The following is a 15,979-nucleotide window of genomic DNA, read 5'->3' as shown; positions in this document are numbered from 1 at the left end:
TCTTTGAGTACGGGACCATCTTTTGTATCTGGATGGCTGGCACTGAACATAGGATTTTGCACATGAGAAGTACATAGTAAACACTTATTTAATTGAATCATTACATGACTATAAATGATACATTCATAAGCTGTTACATGCTCTTAAAGTAAAAAACAGACTCTGCTTTTTTCCAGCAAGGGAAATTTTTTGCTGATTCTGAGATCCTTCCCTCTAGCCACCCAAATTCACTCCGTTCTTAGGAATTCAAACCAAAGGACCATGAAGTCTATATTTTCTTCCTAATTCTATTCAATAAGAGTCTCCTATGTCCTTAGCATTGTGCTGGGTTGTTGAGGATGCAGAAATAAAAACAAAACAGTTCCTGCCCTCAAGCTTATATTTTATTTAGGGGAAACAAAATGTACATTGAAAATGAAATACAAAATATATGTAAATCATAATGCATGTCCCATGGAGCTGAATAATGGGTGGGGGGGTCAAGAGGAGATGCATCCCATGGAGCACACACAAAGCTAAGCTTCTGCTTAGCTACTTCCAGAGAGACATGTTCTTACTGAAAGTCCAAAAGAGAGACTTCCTAAGTCCCAAACAACACACTTCAAAGAAAGGAAGAGAAATAGAACAAGATAAGGTGAAATAACTTCTCTTAAAGCCAGGATTCTCCTGTCTCAGTCAGTCAGTTAGCATTTGTTAAGCTCCTACTGTATTCCAGGCAATGTTCTAAGCTCTAGGGGTACAAAAAGACAAAAGGCAGACTCTCAAAAAGCTCAGAATCTAATGGGACCATGTTACACAAGCAAGATATAGACAGGATAAATTGGGGGTGGTTTCCAAAGAAGGGCTCCCAGATTAAGGAGGACTGAGAAGGGTTTGTGGCAGAAGGTGGTACTTTAGCTGAGACTTGAAAGAAACTAGGAAGTGGAAATGAGGAATTCCAGACATGAGGGACAACTGGTAAAAATGCCCAGAGTCTGGAGATGAAATATCTTGTATGAGGAATAATAGTAAGAGCTAGCCAGTTGTCATTATATGACAGGGTTCTTGTAAGAGAGTAAAGTATGAGAAGTCTGGAGTATTAAAAGGGACACAAGTCAGGAAAACTTTAAAAGACAAAAGGAAGATTTTATTTTTGTTCCTGGAGGGCTCAGGAATCAATTCTCTTTGGCTCAGGGTCTCTTCACCCTTACCCCACCTGCCCTTGTCATGGACACCAAGGAACCAGTCAGAAATCTCTAGACTTCTCAGCAAGAAATCCACAGAAGTGATTGGATATTGGGACCCACTGGAAGAGACTGAGCCAAAGATTCAGCCCCACACATTCTCCAGAAAATGGCCTCCTTGGCCTATGTATTCTCAGCTCCATGAGGAAAATCCCAGTCTAGCAGATGGGGAGGGATTTCCTAATTACTACTATAATCAAAATAATTTCTCAAGGGAGAATGTTATCAACTCAGGGATCAAGATAAGCTTCTTATAAGTGATAGCTCTTGAGCTAAGTTTTGAAGGAAGCTTGCAATTCTCCAAAGAAGGGTAAAGAAGCAATGCATTTCTGGCACAGAGGACAAAGGCACAGCATGTGAAAGGGTATTGTGCAATTGCCTGAAAAGATAGGAGAGAACCAGATTGCACAGGAGGAAGAGTAGTAGTTGTATTTTATCTTGGGGGTGATAGGAAGCCATCAAGTTATTTTTTTTTTATTCAAAAAAGATAACAGAAGGCAATTCAGTAGGAAGCATAGACAGCTTTGAAAATAATCTGTTGAATTGTTACCTATTTACAGGCAGAAAAATCTTTCTGGGTATTGCTTGTATGTACAATCCTCTTTTTGTATTCTCCTTTATATATGGAAATGCTCATCTTACTCAATGTTCATTAATTAAATATTTTACTTAGTGTTGGTTTATTTTTTAATTGAAGCTTGTTCTGTTTTTTGTGGGGTTTTTTTAAGGGAAATTACTGTGACCAAAAATTAATTGCCCTACATCCTCTGAACTTATTTGAGCAAGTCCTTGGATCACGGGAAAAAGTCTATTAATAAGCTTATGAGGGACGCCTTTCCAATTTAACAAAATTTGCTAAGTGCTAATATTCTCCTGGCATAACTTTCAGGAAGCCAGAATTACCTCTGTACCATGGTATTCATGAGAGACAGATATAGGGACTGGCTCTGTGATTTCATTAATACAAAGAACTCCTAGATGAGGAAACTCCTTCCAGCTGTATAGATCATCATCTTCTCTACAATTTATAGTCTTAGAAAGTTGGCTAGAACAATAAGGATTTAAGTGATTTTTTTTTCCTATGGTCTCGAATTCTTTGTTTCTGGTCCCAAGGCCAGTTCTCTATCCATTAGGCAATTTTACGACAAAGAGCTCTTGTTTACTCAATTAAAATTAATCATTTATGTAAAAATACATCTCATGTTCAGGCACTGAAATGGGGAACTAGTTGCCACAGTGACTATATTATAAAATCATAAAATCTATAGAGGAGAAACCTAGAGTTCAGAAGGGATGCCTAAGACTATCCATCCAAGAAGCATCAGAGCCAGAATAGAATCCAGGTCTTCTGACTTCTAGTCTAATCTACTTTTCACTTTAGCATGCTGCCTCCCTATTGTAAATCTAGGAATCCAAGAAGCCTTACCTCTTTCTTCCTTTCTTCCTTTTTCTTTTTATATTCTACTATTCAAATTGTTATTGTTGATGAGTTGTTTTCAATTGTGTCCCAATCTTCATAATACCATTGGGGATTTTCTTGGCAGAGATACTGGAGTGGTTTGCCATCTCCTTCTTCAGCTCATTTTACAGATGAGGAAATTGAGGCAAGCAGCGACATAAAGAGAGAAAGAGAAACAGAGACAGAGAAAGACAGAAAAAGAGAAATGGAGAGAGAGAGAGAGAGAGAGAGAGAGAGAGAGAGACGAGAGAGAGAAATGAGAGAGAGAGAGAGAGAGAGAGAGAGAGAGAGAGACAGAGAGAGAGAGAGAGAGAGAGAGAGAGAAAGAGAGCAAATAACCCGAAGAATCAGAAAGGCCTTAAGTAGAAGATGCTTTAAAAGAAGTGTTTCGAAGTTAAGTGACTTGCCCAAGGTCACACAACTACTAAGTATCCAAGGCTGGATTTGAACTCAGGGAGATGAGTGTTCCTAACTCCAGGCCCAGGACTCTATCTATTGCACTACCTACTGCTCCATATTGGAGAGCTGACCTCTGCATTGTTACATGAACCTGATCTTCTCTTCCAAGAGCAGTAGCTTTGGCGTGGTAGATAGAAGACTGAGTCAGCCTTGGAGTTAAAAAGACCTGGGTCGGAGGCGTGCCTCTTTTGTGTGGCTGCAGAGGGTCAGTGAAAGCTCTTAGTTTCACTAGTGGACCCTGAAGATTATCAGAGACCTCAAAGATAATCTATAGGATTAGTCCTGTTATAAATGAAAATGCTGTCATTTTTTTCACTGCCTCCCTCCTACTTTGACAAGCTGGGGTCCCCAGAATTCATTCAAATCACTCTTTGTCTTTGTACTCCCTGCATGGTTTTCCTTGAAATACATATATGCTTAATTCTATGGCAGAATGCTGTCAGAGTGGGAGTAACTTGGCCTTTTTGCTGCCCTCTGTTGTCTGCACTGAAAACTAAAATTTCCATGTGATGAGAAATTAAATATGGGCACTTTCTCTATGTTAGAAATGATAAGGTTTAAAGTAACTGGAGGTCACCCATAACAAAAGCTTAACATAGGAACATAATATCCATCTTTCATGTGCACTACCCAGATTTATCTTTCTTGTAAGAGTCATATGAAAGGTTCTTTTCCATGAGTCTTACAAAGCCAATTAAACAGATAACAGACACATGCCTCTCTACCCTCCATCCTGAGTTCCTTCATTTCAATACAACAAACATTTATGTTAGTGTTTTAAAAGACTATCGTGTGTAAGGGATTGTTCTAGTTGCTGGCGATATAAAGTCAATTCTGTTAGGGGGAGGAGCAGAGATATTAGATCTATATAGATAAATAAATATAATATGTAAAGGAAGGAAGATAGAGAGGGGAGAGGGAGAGGAGAAAGAAGGAGAAAGAAAGAGACAGGAGAGAGAAAGGGAGAGGGGGAAAGAGGAGAGGAAGAGAGGGAGGAAGAGAGGAGAAAGAATAGAAAGAGGGAGAGGAATAGAAAGGAGAAAAGAGAGAGAGAGACGGAGAGAGAAGAGAGAGAAGGGAGAGAGGAGAGGAGAGAGAGAAGAGAGAAGAAATAAAAGAGAAAAGAGGAGAGAAGAGAGAGAGAGAGAGCATTCTCCTTCAAAGAACCTTCAGCAATGAAATGAAGGATGAAGATGTAGGACCAGTTGTTACAAGTGGTACCTCCTGGCTAAGCAGCTAGTTGGTAAAGTGGACCTAGAGTCAAGAAAACCTGGGTTCAAATATGACCTCAGATGCTTACTTGCTATGTGATCCTGGACAAGTCACCTCTGTCTACCTTAGTTTCCTCAACTGAAAAATAAAAATAATAACTAGCAAATGGAATAATACTTGTAAAGCATTTAACACAATGCCAGACTCTTAAATGCTTATTTCCTTCCTTTCCTCTCATTCTTTCTACTGACTTGTACTTTGCTCTGTACCATTCCCAAGAGTAGACTGGTCCAGTCTTTTCCAGCGTACTAGTGCTCTCCCCGTTGTCCAGCTCCCTTAAATACACCCCCAAGGAAGTACTAATGCCTCTTGCTACTCAGCTGGGTTTCCACAGCCCCTGTTTCTCAGAAGCTGTCCCCAGAATAATCTCCCACGTTCCATGTATCCATGTTACTTGTAGTCTCTTTCCATTCCTGCAGGAAGCTCCCTGCACTCATTGGTGAGTAAGGAGGAGGGAGTAGCTGGAATTTGGAATTCAGCACACTGACTGTCTCCACATAGCCTCTTATTCATAAAATCTACTCGGGAGTAAGAGCCGTCCCCAGATTCTCTTCGGCCTAGTGGGCAAGAGAGCTCCTGCCTTCTAACCCCCCGGATCCTCTCCCACTTTGTGCTATCTAGTGTTTAACCTTTCCGGGTAGAAGAAAATCAATACAAATTCTTCATTGTTAAGAATCGATGGTTGTCCCGTGGTATCATTGCCATCTAGTCTCACTGAGAAGCCCAGTAAATCTCTTCGGCTGCTTCTAAGGCTTGGTTTGTCTGCTTCGGGTGCTTTCATTTTTAATGCAGATCACTTTGGTTTCTGATCTCCCGGGGGCAAGGAAATAAATCCTGGCAGACATGTTCAGGGTCTCCGAATAAGACGCTGGAAAAGAGCCAGCCCACCCAGGATTTACTTGTAACGGATGAGACACCCCCTTGGTTCCAGTCAAAGAGTGGGACTGTTCATTTTGGCATCTATTGTTGATTGGGTCAGACGGTACCTGGGTGAGGGGTGCCCAAGATAAAACTTTTGTGTAACAGCAGAGCCGGAATTATAAGAATATGGCCCAGGATGAGTGATTCCTTTCCCAGCTTCACTTAGCAGACTTTCCTTCAGATATGGTGAGACAGCCTAACAGAGCAGAAGAGACCCAGCCTCAAAGCCCCCGTCAGATCCCACCTCTGACACCCGCTGGTTGTGTGACCCTGGCCCGGTCACAGCTCTCAGTATTCTGGGCAATTCTCTGAGCTTGTAAGCTGCAGATCAGGGCCAGCCTACCCTGGCAGGAAGACTCCTCAGCCACAAGCTCCCTCTATCAGCGAGATCCCAAGCCCAGTGTCTATCCCTTTCCTTCAACGAATGTTGCGAAGTTAGGCGACTCTGCTAGCTTTTAGGATCAACAAGTGTCTGGATGGAAGAGATCTCTCCTTATTGCTTATTTACAAAACAAGCGGAATATCCTGTTTAACTTTCTTCTTAATGAAGAAATGCATTTTAGCACATTACCAAGTCATATCCTACTGGTGGTGATCTGTAAATATTTAATGTTAGTTAATGATCCCCTCCTCCCACAGCCCTTAGCTCAATCTGTGTGAAACTGCTTTAATATAAGCTGGGCTCCATCCCTAAAATGTCAGGCTTCCTGGGTTTAAGTTCAAGCTGAACTTTGTAGTGTCCAGCTAGAAATTAGAGGCCTTTGAAAACAAGTGGCCCTCTGTTGACAGATTCAAGAGGAGGAGTTTTTTGGTAGGGTTTTTTTTTAACCATATATCTTTTTTCTCTTTTATCAGAAAACTATGCTAATTATTACCAGGGGCTATGGGACTGTAATAGTGACCATCCAGATGAGCTGACTTTCCAGCGAGGTGATATCATCCGAATCCTGAGCAAGGTAGGAAAACGGTGTGAGTCAGACACCAGAGATCACTTTTTTGAATCTTAAAGAAATTTCTATTCATCTAAATCCATTTTTCATTATAGACAACTTTCCTTAAATCAAAAAATATATATTATCCTATATATAGTATAAGAGCCGTCCTTAGATTATCCCTATATATATATAATATATGTTTGTTGTCTGAGGACAAGCCCAGTTCAATTCTGAAAGGCATATATAATATTTAATATTTTAATATGTTTAATAATAATTTAATAATTAATAATGTTTAATATTTTGCTTATTACATATGAGACAGCTGAGTGGGGTGCACTGAATAGAGTACTGGGCCTGGAGGCAGGAAGATTTTACTTTCTGAGTTCAAATCTGACCTCAGATATTTACTAGCTGTGTGATCTGGGCAAGTCACTGCCTCAGTTTCCTTATCTGTAAAATGAGCTGAGGAAGGAAATGGCAAACCACATATGTGTATATATGTTTGTATAAAGTTATTACTAGGCCTGTGATTAAAGCCTTTCCATCTTGATAGAACCTGCCAGAGTTTACAGTCCATTTTAAGACAAACTTCAAGAACCTATAGTCTATCCCTAACCCTAATAGTAACACATCTCCTAATGATGTTGTGAGGCAGCTAGATGATTCAGTGAAAAGAGCATTGGTCTTAGAGCCAGCTAGATCTGAGTGCAAATCCAGACCCGGACATTTACTAGCTGAGTGACCCTGAGCAAATCATTTAACATCTATTTGCCTCAATTTCCCCAGCTGTAAAATGGGGATAATAATAGCATTACCTACTGAATTGTTGTGAAAATCAAATAAGATATTAGTTAGACTGTTTAGCACTGTCTAGCCCATAGTAGGGACTCTATAAATGCTTATTCCCTTTCCCCTTCCCAAATGAGATAATGTGTCGATCACATTGCAAACCTTAAAGTGCTTATATAAATGCTAGCTATTATAAGGCATTAGAGCAAGATATTACTGGAGGGTATAAATGACACACAGAGTAAATTTCCATTTATCCATTTCCACTAGGGAAAAGCAAGCTTTGATTAATTGAATATTCTCATTCAGTTTAAATGAGAGTTACCACCTAGACTATACACAGATTATATCAATACATCAAGGACCAGTGATTTTGTCAGTGTGAGAACTGCCTCTACTGAACTGATCATAGACCTTCTATGACATATAGTCCTGGAGAGCTGCCGGAGACTCAGCACGTTAACATGACTTGTCCACGATCTAGCTATGAAGTATTAGTGGTGCTATTTGAACCCAGGCCCAGTACTCTCCAGCCACTGTCCATGTTACCTTTCCCCACACCACAGGTTCTTAACCTCTTTTCTGCCATGAATCCTTGCCCATCTGATTAAACCTATGGACCTCTTCTGGGAATAACAATTTTAAATGCGTAAAATACACAGAACTCTGAGAAAAACAATTATGTTGAAATACAATATCAGAGACAGAGTGAAACAGACAGACAGAGACAGACAGACAGACAGAGACAGAGAGGGAGGGAGAGACAGAGACAGACAGACAGACAGCAAGAGACAGATAAACAGAAAGAGAAAGAGGGCGACAGAAAGACACACACACACACACACAGAAGACAGAAAGAGGAGAGAGAGAGACAGAGAGAGAGAGAGAGAGAGAGAGAGAGAGAGAGAGAGAGAGAGAGAGAGAAGAGAGAGAAGAGAGAGAGAGAGAGAGAGAGAGAGAGAGAGAGAGAGAGAGAGAGAGAGAGAAGAGAGAGAAGAGAGAGAAGAGAGAGAAGAGAGAGACAGGAGAGAAGGAGAAAACAAAAGTTCATGAACCTCAGGTTAAGAACAGCTGCTCTGAACCAGGAGATCATTATATACCTCAACAACAACACTGTTTGAGGATGTATTCTGATGGAAGTGGATCTCTTCGATAAAGAGAGCCTTAATTGATCAAAGATGGACAGAAGCAGCTACACCCAGAGAAAGAACACTGGGAAATGAATATAAACTGCTTGCATTTTTTTTTCTTCCCGGGTTATTTATACCTTCTGAATTCAATTCTTCCTGTGCAACAAGAAAACTGTTCGGTTCTGCACACATATATTGTATCTAGGATATATTGCAACCCATTCAACATGTAAAGGACTGCTTGCCATCTGGGGGAGGGGGTGGAGGGAGGGAGGGGAAAAATCGGAACCGAAGTGAATGCAAGGGATAATGCTGTAAAAAATTACCCTGGCATGCGTTCTATCAATAAAAAGTTATTTAAAAAAAAAAAAAAAACAGCTGCTCTACATGGATGACCAATTAAAAAAAAATTGAATAGACTCAACTAAAACTATGCTGATCACAATTTGAATTGTTTGTGACCTAAAAGGCACTTCATGTTTTTGTAGTGGTTCAAGACCATTGGTATGTATGTTATTTATCATTATACTGTACTACACTATTTAAAAAAAGTTCTTTTTGACTTTATATTTTGAGGATTCTGAATAAACATAAATTTGCATGTATCCGTATGAGCACACATGCATATGTTCATACCCACTGTACTTTTCACTTTCATGGTCTCATAAGCTTCCATGGAGTCAGTTATCATCTCTATGCTAATGATTTTTCATATCTCCTTTCTAGCCCTAACCTCTCTCCTAACTTCTGCTGTCACATCTCCAGCATCTCAAACTGGATGTCCTATAAGCATCTTATATTCCATATTTCCCAAACTGTGCTCATTCTTCCCACCACAAAATCTCCCCCCTTCTGGTCTTCTCTGTTACTTTCGAGGGTCCCACTGTGCTCCCAATCACCCAGACTCACAACCAAGGTGTCATCCTCACTCTCTTACCCCACTCATTCCCAAGCTGTCACTGAGGCTTGTCACAGTATCTCTCGAATACGCCCCCTTCTTTCTTCTGATACTGCGGACACCCTGCTATGAGTGCTCATCACCTCCCACCTGCACTAGGGCAGTAGCCTGCTGGCAGATCTGTGTGCCTCAAGTCTCTCCCACTCCGGTTCAGCTGCCACATTGGTCTTCCCAAAGCACAACCTGACTGAAGCATTCCTCCTATTCAATAAACTTCAGTGGTTCCCTGCCACCTTCAGAATCAAATCTGAAACCCTCTGTTTGGCTTTCAAAGCCCCTCTCAACCCAATCCTTTTTACCTTTCCAGTCTTCTCACACCCTGCTCTATCTACTTCATACTCTTCAACCCAGTGACACTGGTCTCTTGGCTGTTCCTCAAACAAAATACTTCATCTCCAGACTGGGAATTTTCATGGTCCCCGTGCCTAAAATATCTTTTTGGCTTCCCTTGCTTCCTTTAAATCCTAAATTCTCAGGCATTCCTCTGAGAATACCCCCAATTCATCCTGTATCTTGTTTGTATAGTTGATTGAAAATTGTCTCTTCTATTAGACTGAGAATTCCTTGAGAGCAGGAGCTGTTTTTTGCTTTTCTTTATATCCCTAGTGCTTAGCACATAATAGGAACATAATAAATGTTAGTTAACTGACTGTGTGTTAGGGTTTAAATGAAAACTAATCAGTTTGATTCCCACATGAGTCAGCTACTTTTCTTCTACCAATAACCCCGAAACCTCGCTAACATCATGCAAAAGTGCATTGGTCACAGCAGGGCCTGAAGAAGAGAATCTTGAGTGTTGGAAAAAACACTCATAGTTCATGTCCTACTGATTAGAGGGAGAGACAAATGAGGAATACAAAGGGGAGAATCAATAGTTTCATCACCAACTGCCTATTAGACATTTCAAAGTGGATGTTCTATAAGCATCTCTAACTTCACATGTCTAAAACGGGATTTATTATCTTCTCCCCAAAACACTCTCCTTTTCCAGACTTTCCTGTTGTTAAGGGCAAAACCATTCTTTCCTTTCTCCAGGTTTGTAAAACTGGTTATTGTTGTTAAGTCATGTCCAACTCTTTATGACCCCATGTGGGTAATTCGCCATTTCCTTCTCCAGCTCATTTTACAGATGAGGAAACTGAGGTAAGCAGAGTTAAATGATTTGCCCAGGATCACAGCTAGTAAATATCTGAGATGGAATTTGAACTCAAGTCCTAGAATGGCATTCTTTCACCTAGCCGCTCTTTTTCAAAACTGGACACATCCTCTGCTCCTTACCTTCCATCATCCCACATATTCAATCAGTTGCCAAGTCTTGTCAATTCTTTCTCAATGTCAACAATCTCATGACCACCAACGTAATTCAGGCTCTCGTCTCTTCTCAATTGGACTATTGCAATAATCTCCTAATTGGTTTTTCTCTCTATCTCAGGGCTCTCCCCTTTTCCAATCAATCCTCCATACAAATTGCCAAAGTGATTTCCTTAAAGTGAGGGTCTATGTTTACTCCCTCACTTATGGAGATCCACCAGCTTTCTCTTTTCTCCAAACCTCCCGCTTGGGATCTGATAATTCAACAAGTCTTTCAGTATTCAAGCACGTATTAAGTGCTTAGTGTGTTTCAGGCACCGTCCTAAACCCTAGCGATAGTAAAACAGGAGCCTGGCCCCCTTTCCAGGCCTATAAATTCTTCTCCACAAATGCTGCAGTCTTCCCAGTTGTATTTGTTTTTCCTATCACACAACATCCTTTCCCTTATCTCCAAACCTTTGTAGAGACAGGCCTTCGTGCCTGTAATGCACTACCTCCATCTCGTTAAGATTCCTGGTTTCCTTTAGCCCTTACTCAGCTGTCTCCATCTCCTACAGGAGGCCCCACTTAATCCCCCAAACTACTAGTGTCTTGATCCCAAGACTAACTTGTAGTCATTTTGTGCGTTTTTAATATAGTCTTAGATGTATGTGTGTGTATATATATATAATTGCTAATATTTATTGATAGTTAATAATAATAATAGCTAACATCTGTATAGTACTTTAAATTTGCAAAAACTTATTTCATTTGATCTTCCTAACAACTTTGTAAGAGGAGGTGCTTTTACTCCCATTTTACAGATAAGGGAACTGAGGCACCAGAGGTTAAATGACTTGCCACAAAGATGGTAAGAGTCTGAAGCAAGATTGGGATTCAGGTCTTCCTAATTCCAAATCCAGCTCTCTAAGCACTGTTCTATTAACTTATTGATTAATTCACTAATTATTATTAGTCAAGCCCGATAGCATACATGGTATATAGACAGACCAAGATATAATGGGTTCTCTCTGTATATGGAACAAATTAACTGCTATACATATAGATATCCTCTTTGTTCTCTATAGGTTTAGTACTGTTAGGAATATATTCCCAAATAAATATATGTGGCATTTATTCTACAAAGCACATTTTCTTTTTTTTTAGTTAAAGCTTTTTATTTTCCAAACATATGCATGGATAATTTTTTGATATTGACCCTTGCAAAATTTTGTGCTCCAAATTCCCCCCATCCTCTAGATGGCAAGTATGTTAAACAAAAGCACATTTTCATTATCAAAAAAAAAAATTCCTTGAATTTTATAGAATCATATATATTATGTATTATATATATACACACAATTTTTTTCTGTCTAATTTGTAATAACTTATAAGCCACTCGATAAAAGAAACTTTATCTTCCACCGACACTACCATCCCCAGACAGCACCCAATGTGTTGTCTTACTGTGGCTCACAGAGCTCCTCTGGACTCTAGGACGGTATTCAGATCTCACCCCGAAAGGGAGTGCCCACTATGCAAACTGCACCAAGTGAGATCACGCCCAGTCCACCAGCATTTTCACCCCAACTCTGGCTTGGAACCTGGATTCGCTCCATTCTCCTGACATTTCTGTGCAGTTCTGAGCCTCCAGGAATAAATTGGAAGCAAAGAGGGGAGTGGACGTTGGCCTGATTGGTATTTCAAATGCCCGAAAGCAAGGTTTGCCGTGTAATAGAATTTGTGTACATTACCGTACTGGCATTACAGGGGTAATCGAGTTATCCACTCAGGTGTGACCAGGCCCCTGTTTGCCCAGAGCCCGCAGGTGAATAAATTAACTGTTTACATTGTCTGGAGGTGCCTGTAGCAGGAGGGGGGAGAACAGAGCCAGATTGTCTGCTGGCCTCCTCTCTCTGTCTTGATTATTCTGTTTGTTTTGCCAGTCTTTTGCCTTTGTTAATGGCTTCTCACTGGGGTTCCCTCTCTTCCTGTTTAAAGGAGGCTGTGCAGTGACCTGTCCTATTACATAGAGCTGACTGCATCTGTCGAGACTATTGTATTTCCAGGTGATCCTAGAGAATGTAGAGGACTCTCTCCACTTTTATTTACCTTTCCTCTTCCTCATCCCCATTCTTAGAAGCAGGTAGATCAGAATTCATATCTATAGAAGCATTTTTACTAGGTCTTCTACTTCCATTCTGCTAAAATAGGCCAGTTTTACCAGTTGTCAGATTCAGAACGGTTCTTCTCCTAACAATATTCCAGCTGCCTTTGTTTCCAATATTTCTAACACCTAACTGCCTACAAAGGTAGGAGTAAGTCATAATCTAGAGGTGAGGGTCTCTTGTCAGTTGCATTCCACTTACCTACTTGGGAATCTAAAGAGTATGCAAGATTGGATTTTCATTCATTTATATACCTTGGATTTATTAGAATCCTCAGGCTGACAAATATCTTAAAAGGTCATATTGTCCATTCTCCTGTCTTCCAGAAAACCTATATCTGAACCATGCCATTTTAAATAGGAAGAAAGGTGTAGCAGAGGTCCTCAAACTACAGTCCGCAGGCCAGATATGGCAGCTGAGGACATTTATCCCCCTCACCCAGGGCTATGAAGTTTCTTTATTTAAAGGCCCACAAAACAAAGTTTTTGTTTTTACTATAGTCCGGCCCTCCAACAGTCTGAGGGACAGTGAACTGGCCCCCATTTAAAAAGTTTGAGGACCCTTGGAGGGCCAGGAGTGAGTCCATGCCTGAGGTAGCCCTGATGGAGAGTTGGTCTCAAGTAAAACCTGAAACACAGACTCTGACTATTTTTGGACTCACTCCCGGCCCTCTACAGAGAGGAAATTTGGATAACCAGCCTTAGTCAATCTTTCCAATGCTTAGCCACCCTCTCTGGAAATTTCTCCACAGGTGCGTGTATATGTACACGCATATATATTTAGTACAAGCTGTAGTCTAGAATTCCCTTTCCCAATGACAAATGGCTCCCCAGAGAGTAATACTTCTTCCCTCAAAGTTTTAGTGGTAAGTGTGAGGAATTGGAGTTTCTAATACTATTGCTCATGAGTCCCCACCCAGCGTGTTCTCCCACAATCAATCAACCAGTTTAATCTCTCCTGTATTAATCAATTAATATTATCTTTTACAAAGGAGTATTTACTGAACTTTGTCAAGGAATACAACATTTCCCCCTGAACTAGGGGAAATATTCATAGTATGCACTTGGAGATTTGATGTGTCTTCATATAGAAATTATGAATGCCTTAAGGATCTCATTGCCCAGTTATCCTATTATACATCCAGGCACACAGAGGGGTAGGGATAAGGACTAGCCTGGTGACTTCATTAGTATAGAGAATCCTTACTTAAGGAAACTTCCTTTACCAATACAAATAGATTACCCCACTCTGTAATTTATCATTTTAGAATGTTAGCTAAACTATTAAGAGGTTAAATGAGTTGTTCAGGGTCACACAGTTAGGATGTGTATGTATAAATATGTACACATAGACACATACATATTATGTATATTTAACCCATATACACATGTATGAAAATGTTCGCACAAAGATATTTGTGTGTATATGCATATATGTATGTATTCTACATATATGTATACATCTAGATATATAGAGAGTACTGAATGTTTCCTAATTCAGTTTTGACTTATTTTCTGTCATTGGATCTAGGTACCAGCAATACTTAAAGGCACTGGAGCATCCAGAGGCCTGGGTTGTGGCCTGAATCCATAGTGGATTTAGTTCATACAGTATTAACAAGAGGAAAAGAAAATAAAGCCAAAAAAGAAAGAAAGAAAGAAAGCTAAGAAGTTCTGGCTTAGTTTCTCTAGGGCAATTTATCTTGGGACAAGTAAAATCCTTATCAACCAAGGAAAAGCCAAACCATGGACCTGAAGAAAAGCCATTTCCTTCCAAAGTATAGATCTGATGGAGGGAATCATTCTCTAACCTCAGGTTCAAGCTCAGCAGCAACAAGTTAACCTTAAGGCAACAAGCTTGATTAAACTGAGGCTAGAGAATAGCTAACTCCTATAGAGTGGTGCCATGTTTGGGCTTCTCTGCCAATCCAAGATAGAAATAAAAATCAACCAACAGGAAACTTTTGGGTATTCAGTATCTTATACATGCATGTCCTTCCCCTCTCCTCTTCCTCCCTTTCTCTACTGAAAAAAAGGAGGGATAATAAAAAGAGAGAGCCCTGGGTTGATAGGGAAGGGTATAAGGAACTTCATTCTTAGATTTCTGCTGTACCTTACTATTTCTTCACCAGCTGCCTGAGTTTCCTCCAGTCTTGAGTCACATATGGAAACCTAGATTTGAAAGTGACTATGGGAGGTTTATTTGTGTCCAAACAGAATGAGCCCAGAAAGAGAGTCATTTGTCCTTACAAAGATCTCTTGAGAAAGAAACTCCCTGCAAGTCCTCTCCACAAGAAGACATAGTTCCTGAGCCTGATGTCATTAAAATTCAATTCAGGAAGATATGAGTTTAAGTCATGGCTCAGATATTCTCTAAATAGGTGATTCTGGGCAAATCACTTTTCCCTCTCGGTGCCTCAATTTCCTTAGCTGTAAAATGAGAAAATTGGACTCAATGATCTCAGTCCGTTCCAGCTCTAAATCTATGATTCTATATTGTTGTCATTGTTTATTCATTTTTTACTTATTTCCAACTCTTTGTGACCCCATTTGTGATTTTTTTTGGCAAAGAAAAATAAAATAAGAGTGGCTTGCTCTTTTCTTCTCCAGCTCATTTTTTCAGATTAGGAAACTGTGGCAGATCGGGTTAAGTGACTTGCCCAGGACCACACAGCTAGTAAATGTCTGAGGTGAGATTAAGATGAGCGTTTCTGATTCCAAGCCCAGTGCTCTGTGCACTATGGCAGCACCTATCTGCCACTAGCTTATGACTCTATAAGTCTATGATAATTCAGCAAACATTTATTAAATTCCTACTATGGGCAAGACACTGTTCTAGGACACTGAAGATATTACCCCAACGCCACCATGGGTCTTATCAATGTAGATATTATTTGTATGATATTTAGATCCCAACCATCCATATCTGCCCATCATATATAGCTCTTGTCCACATCTTCCTATAAGTTCAACATGGGGATAGTGGTGATCCACCCAATATGCTAGGGACCTTCTTTGCCCTCTCTCAATATTCAGAAGGCACCAAAAAAATACAAAGGCAAGATATCAATTATGTCTAAACTATGTGACTAGCTTACCTTCTTTTTCATTCTTATAATTATTATCTATCTTTATAATATATACTTATAGATTCCTTTATAACAATTTTAGAATATATACATGCATGTATATACATATTATATACATATTATGTAGCTGTACATAAGTACATATGCATATATTATATGCACATAAACACACAAAGACAAAAACAAGACAGTCACTTCTTTCAAGATACTTCTAATTCTACCAGAGTAAAGAACATATTTACAGAAAACAAAAAAAAATCTTTAAACTTTGCTCCTTGGGTACA

The 15,979-nt window shown here is 39.9% G+C and overlaps 1 protein-coding gene across 2 annotated transcripts in view; it reads left to right on the top strand.

Annotated features, from left to right (window-relative positions):
- Nucleotides 1-15,979, top strand: part of SKAP1 (src kinase associated phosphoprotein 1) — a 380,507-nt gene that overhangs the window by 332,925 nt on the left and 31,603 nt on the right. For both annotated transcript variants that reach the window (XM_051994724.1, XM_051994723.1), the window contains exon 11: nucleotides 6,190-6,290. In XM_051994724.1, coding sequence (XP_051850684.1) covers nucleotides 6,190-6,290 — 101 coding nt within the window. The remainder of the gene's footprint in view (nucleotides 1-6,189; nucleotides 6,291-15,979) is intronic.

This window comes from Antechinus flavipes, chromosome 4 (genome assembly GCF_016432865.1).
Source record: "Antechinus flavipes isolate AdamAnt ecotype Samford, QLD, Australia chromosome 4, AdamAnt_v2, whole genome shotgun sequence".
Classification (NCBI taxonomy): domain Eukaryota; kingdom Metazoa; phylum Chordata; class Mammalia; order Dasyuromorphia; family Dasyuridae; genus Antechinus; species Antechinus flavipes.
Note: the sequence above shows the minus strand (reverse complement) of the source record. Positions and strands in the feature narration are given on the sequence as shown.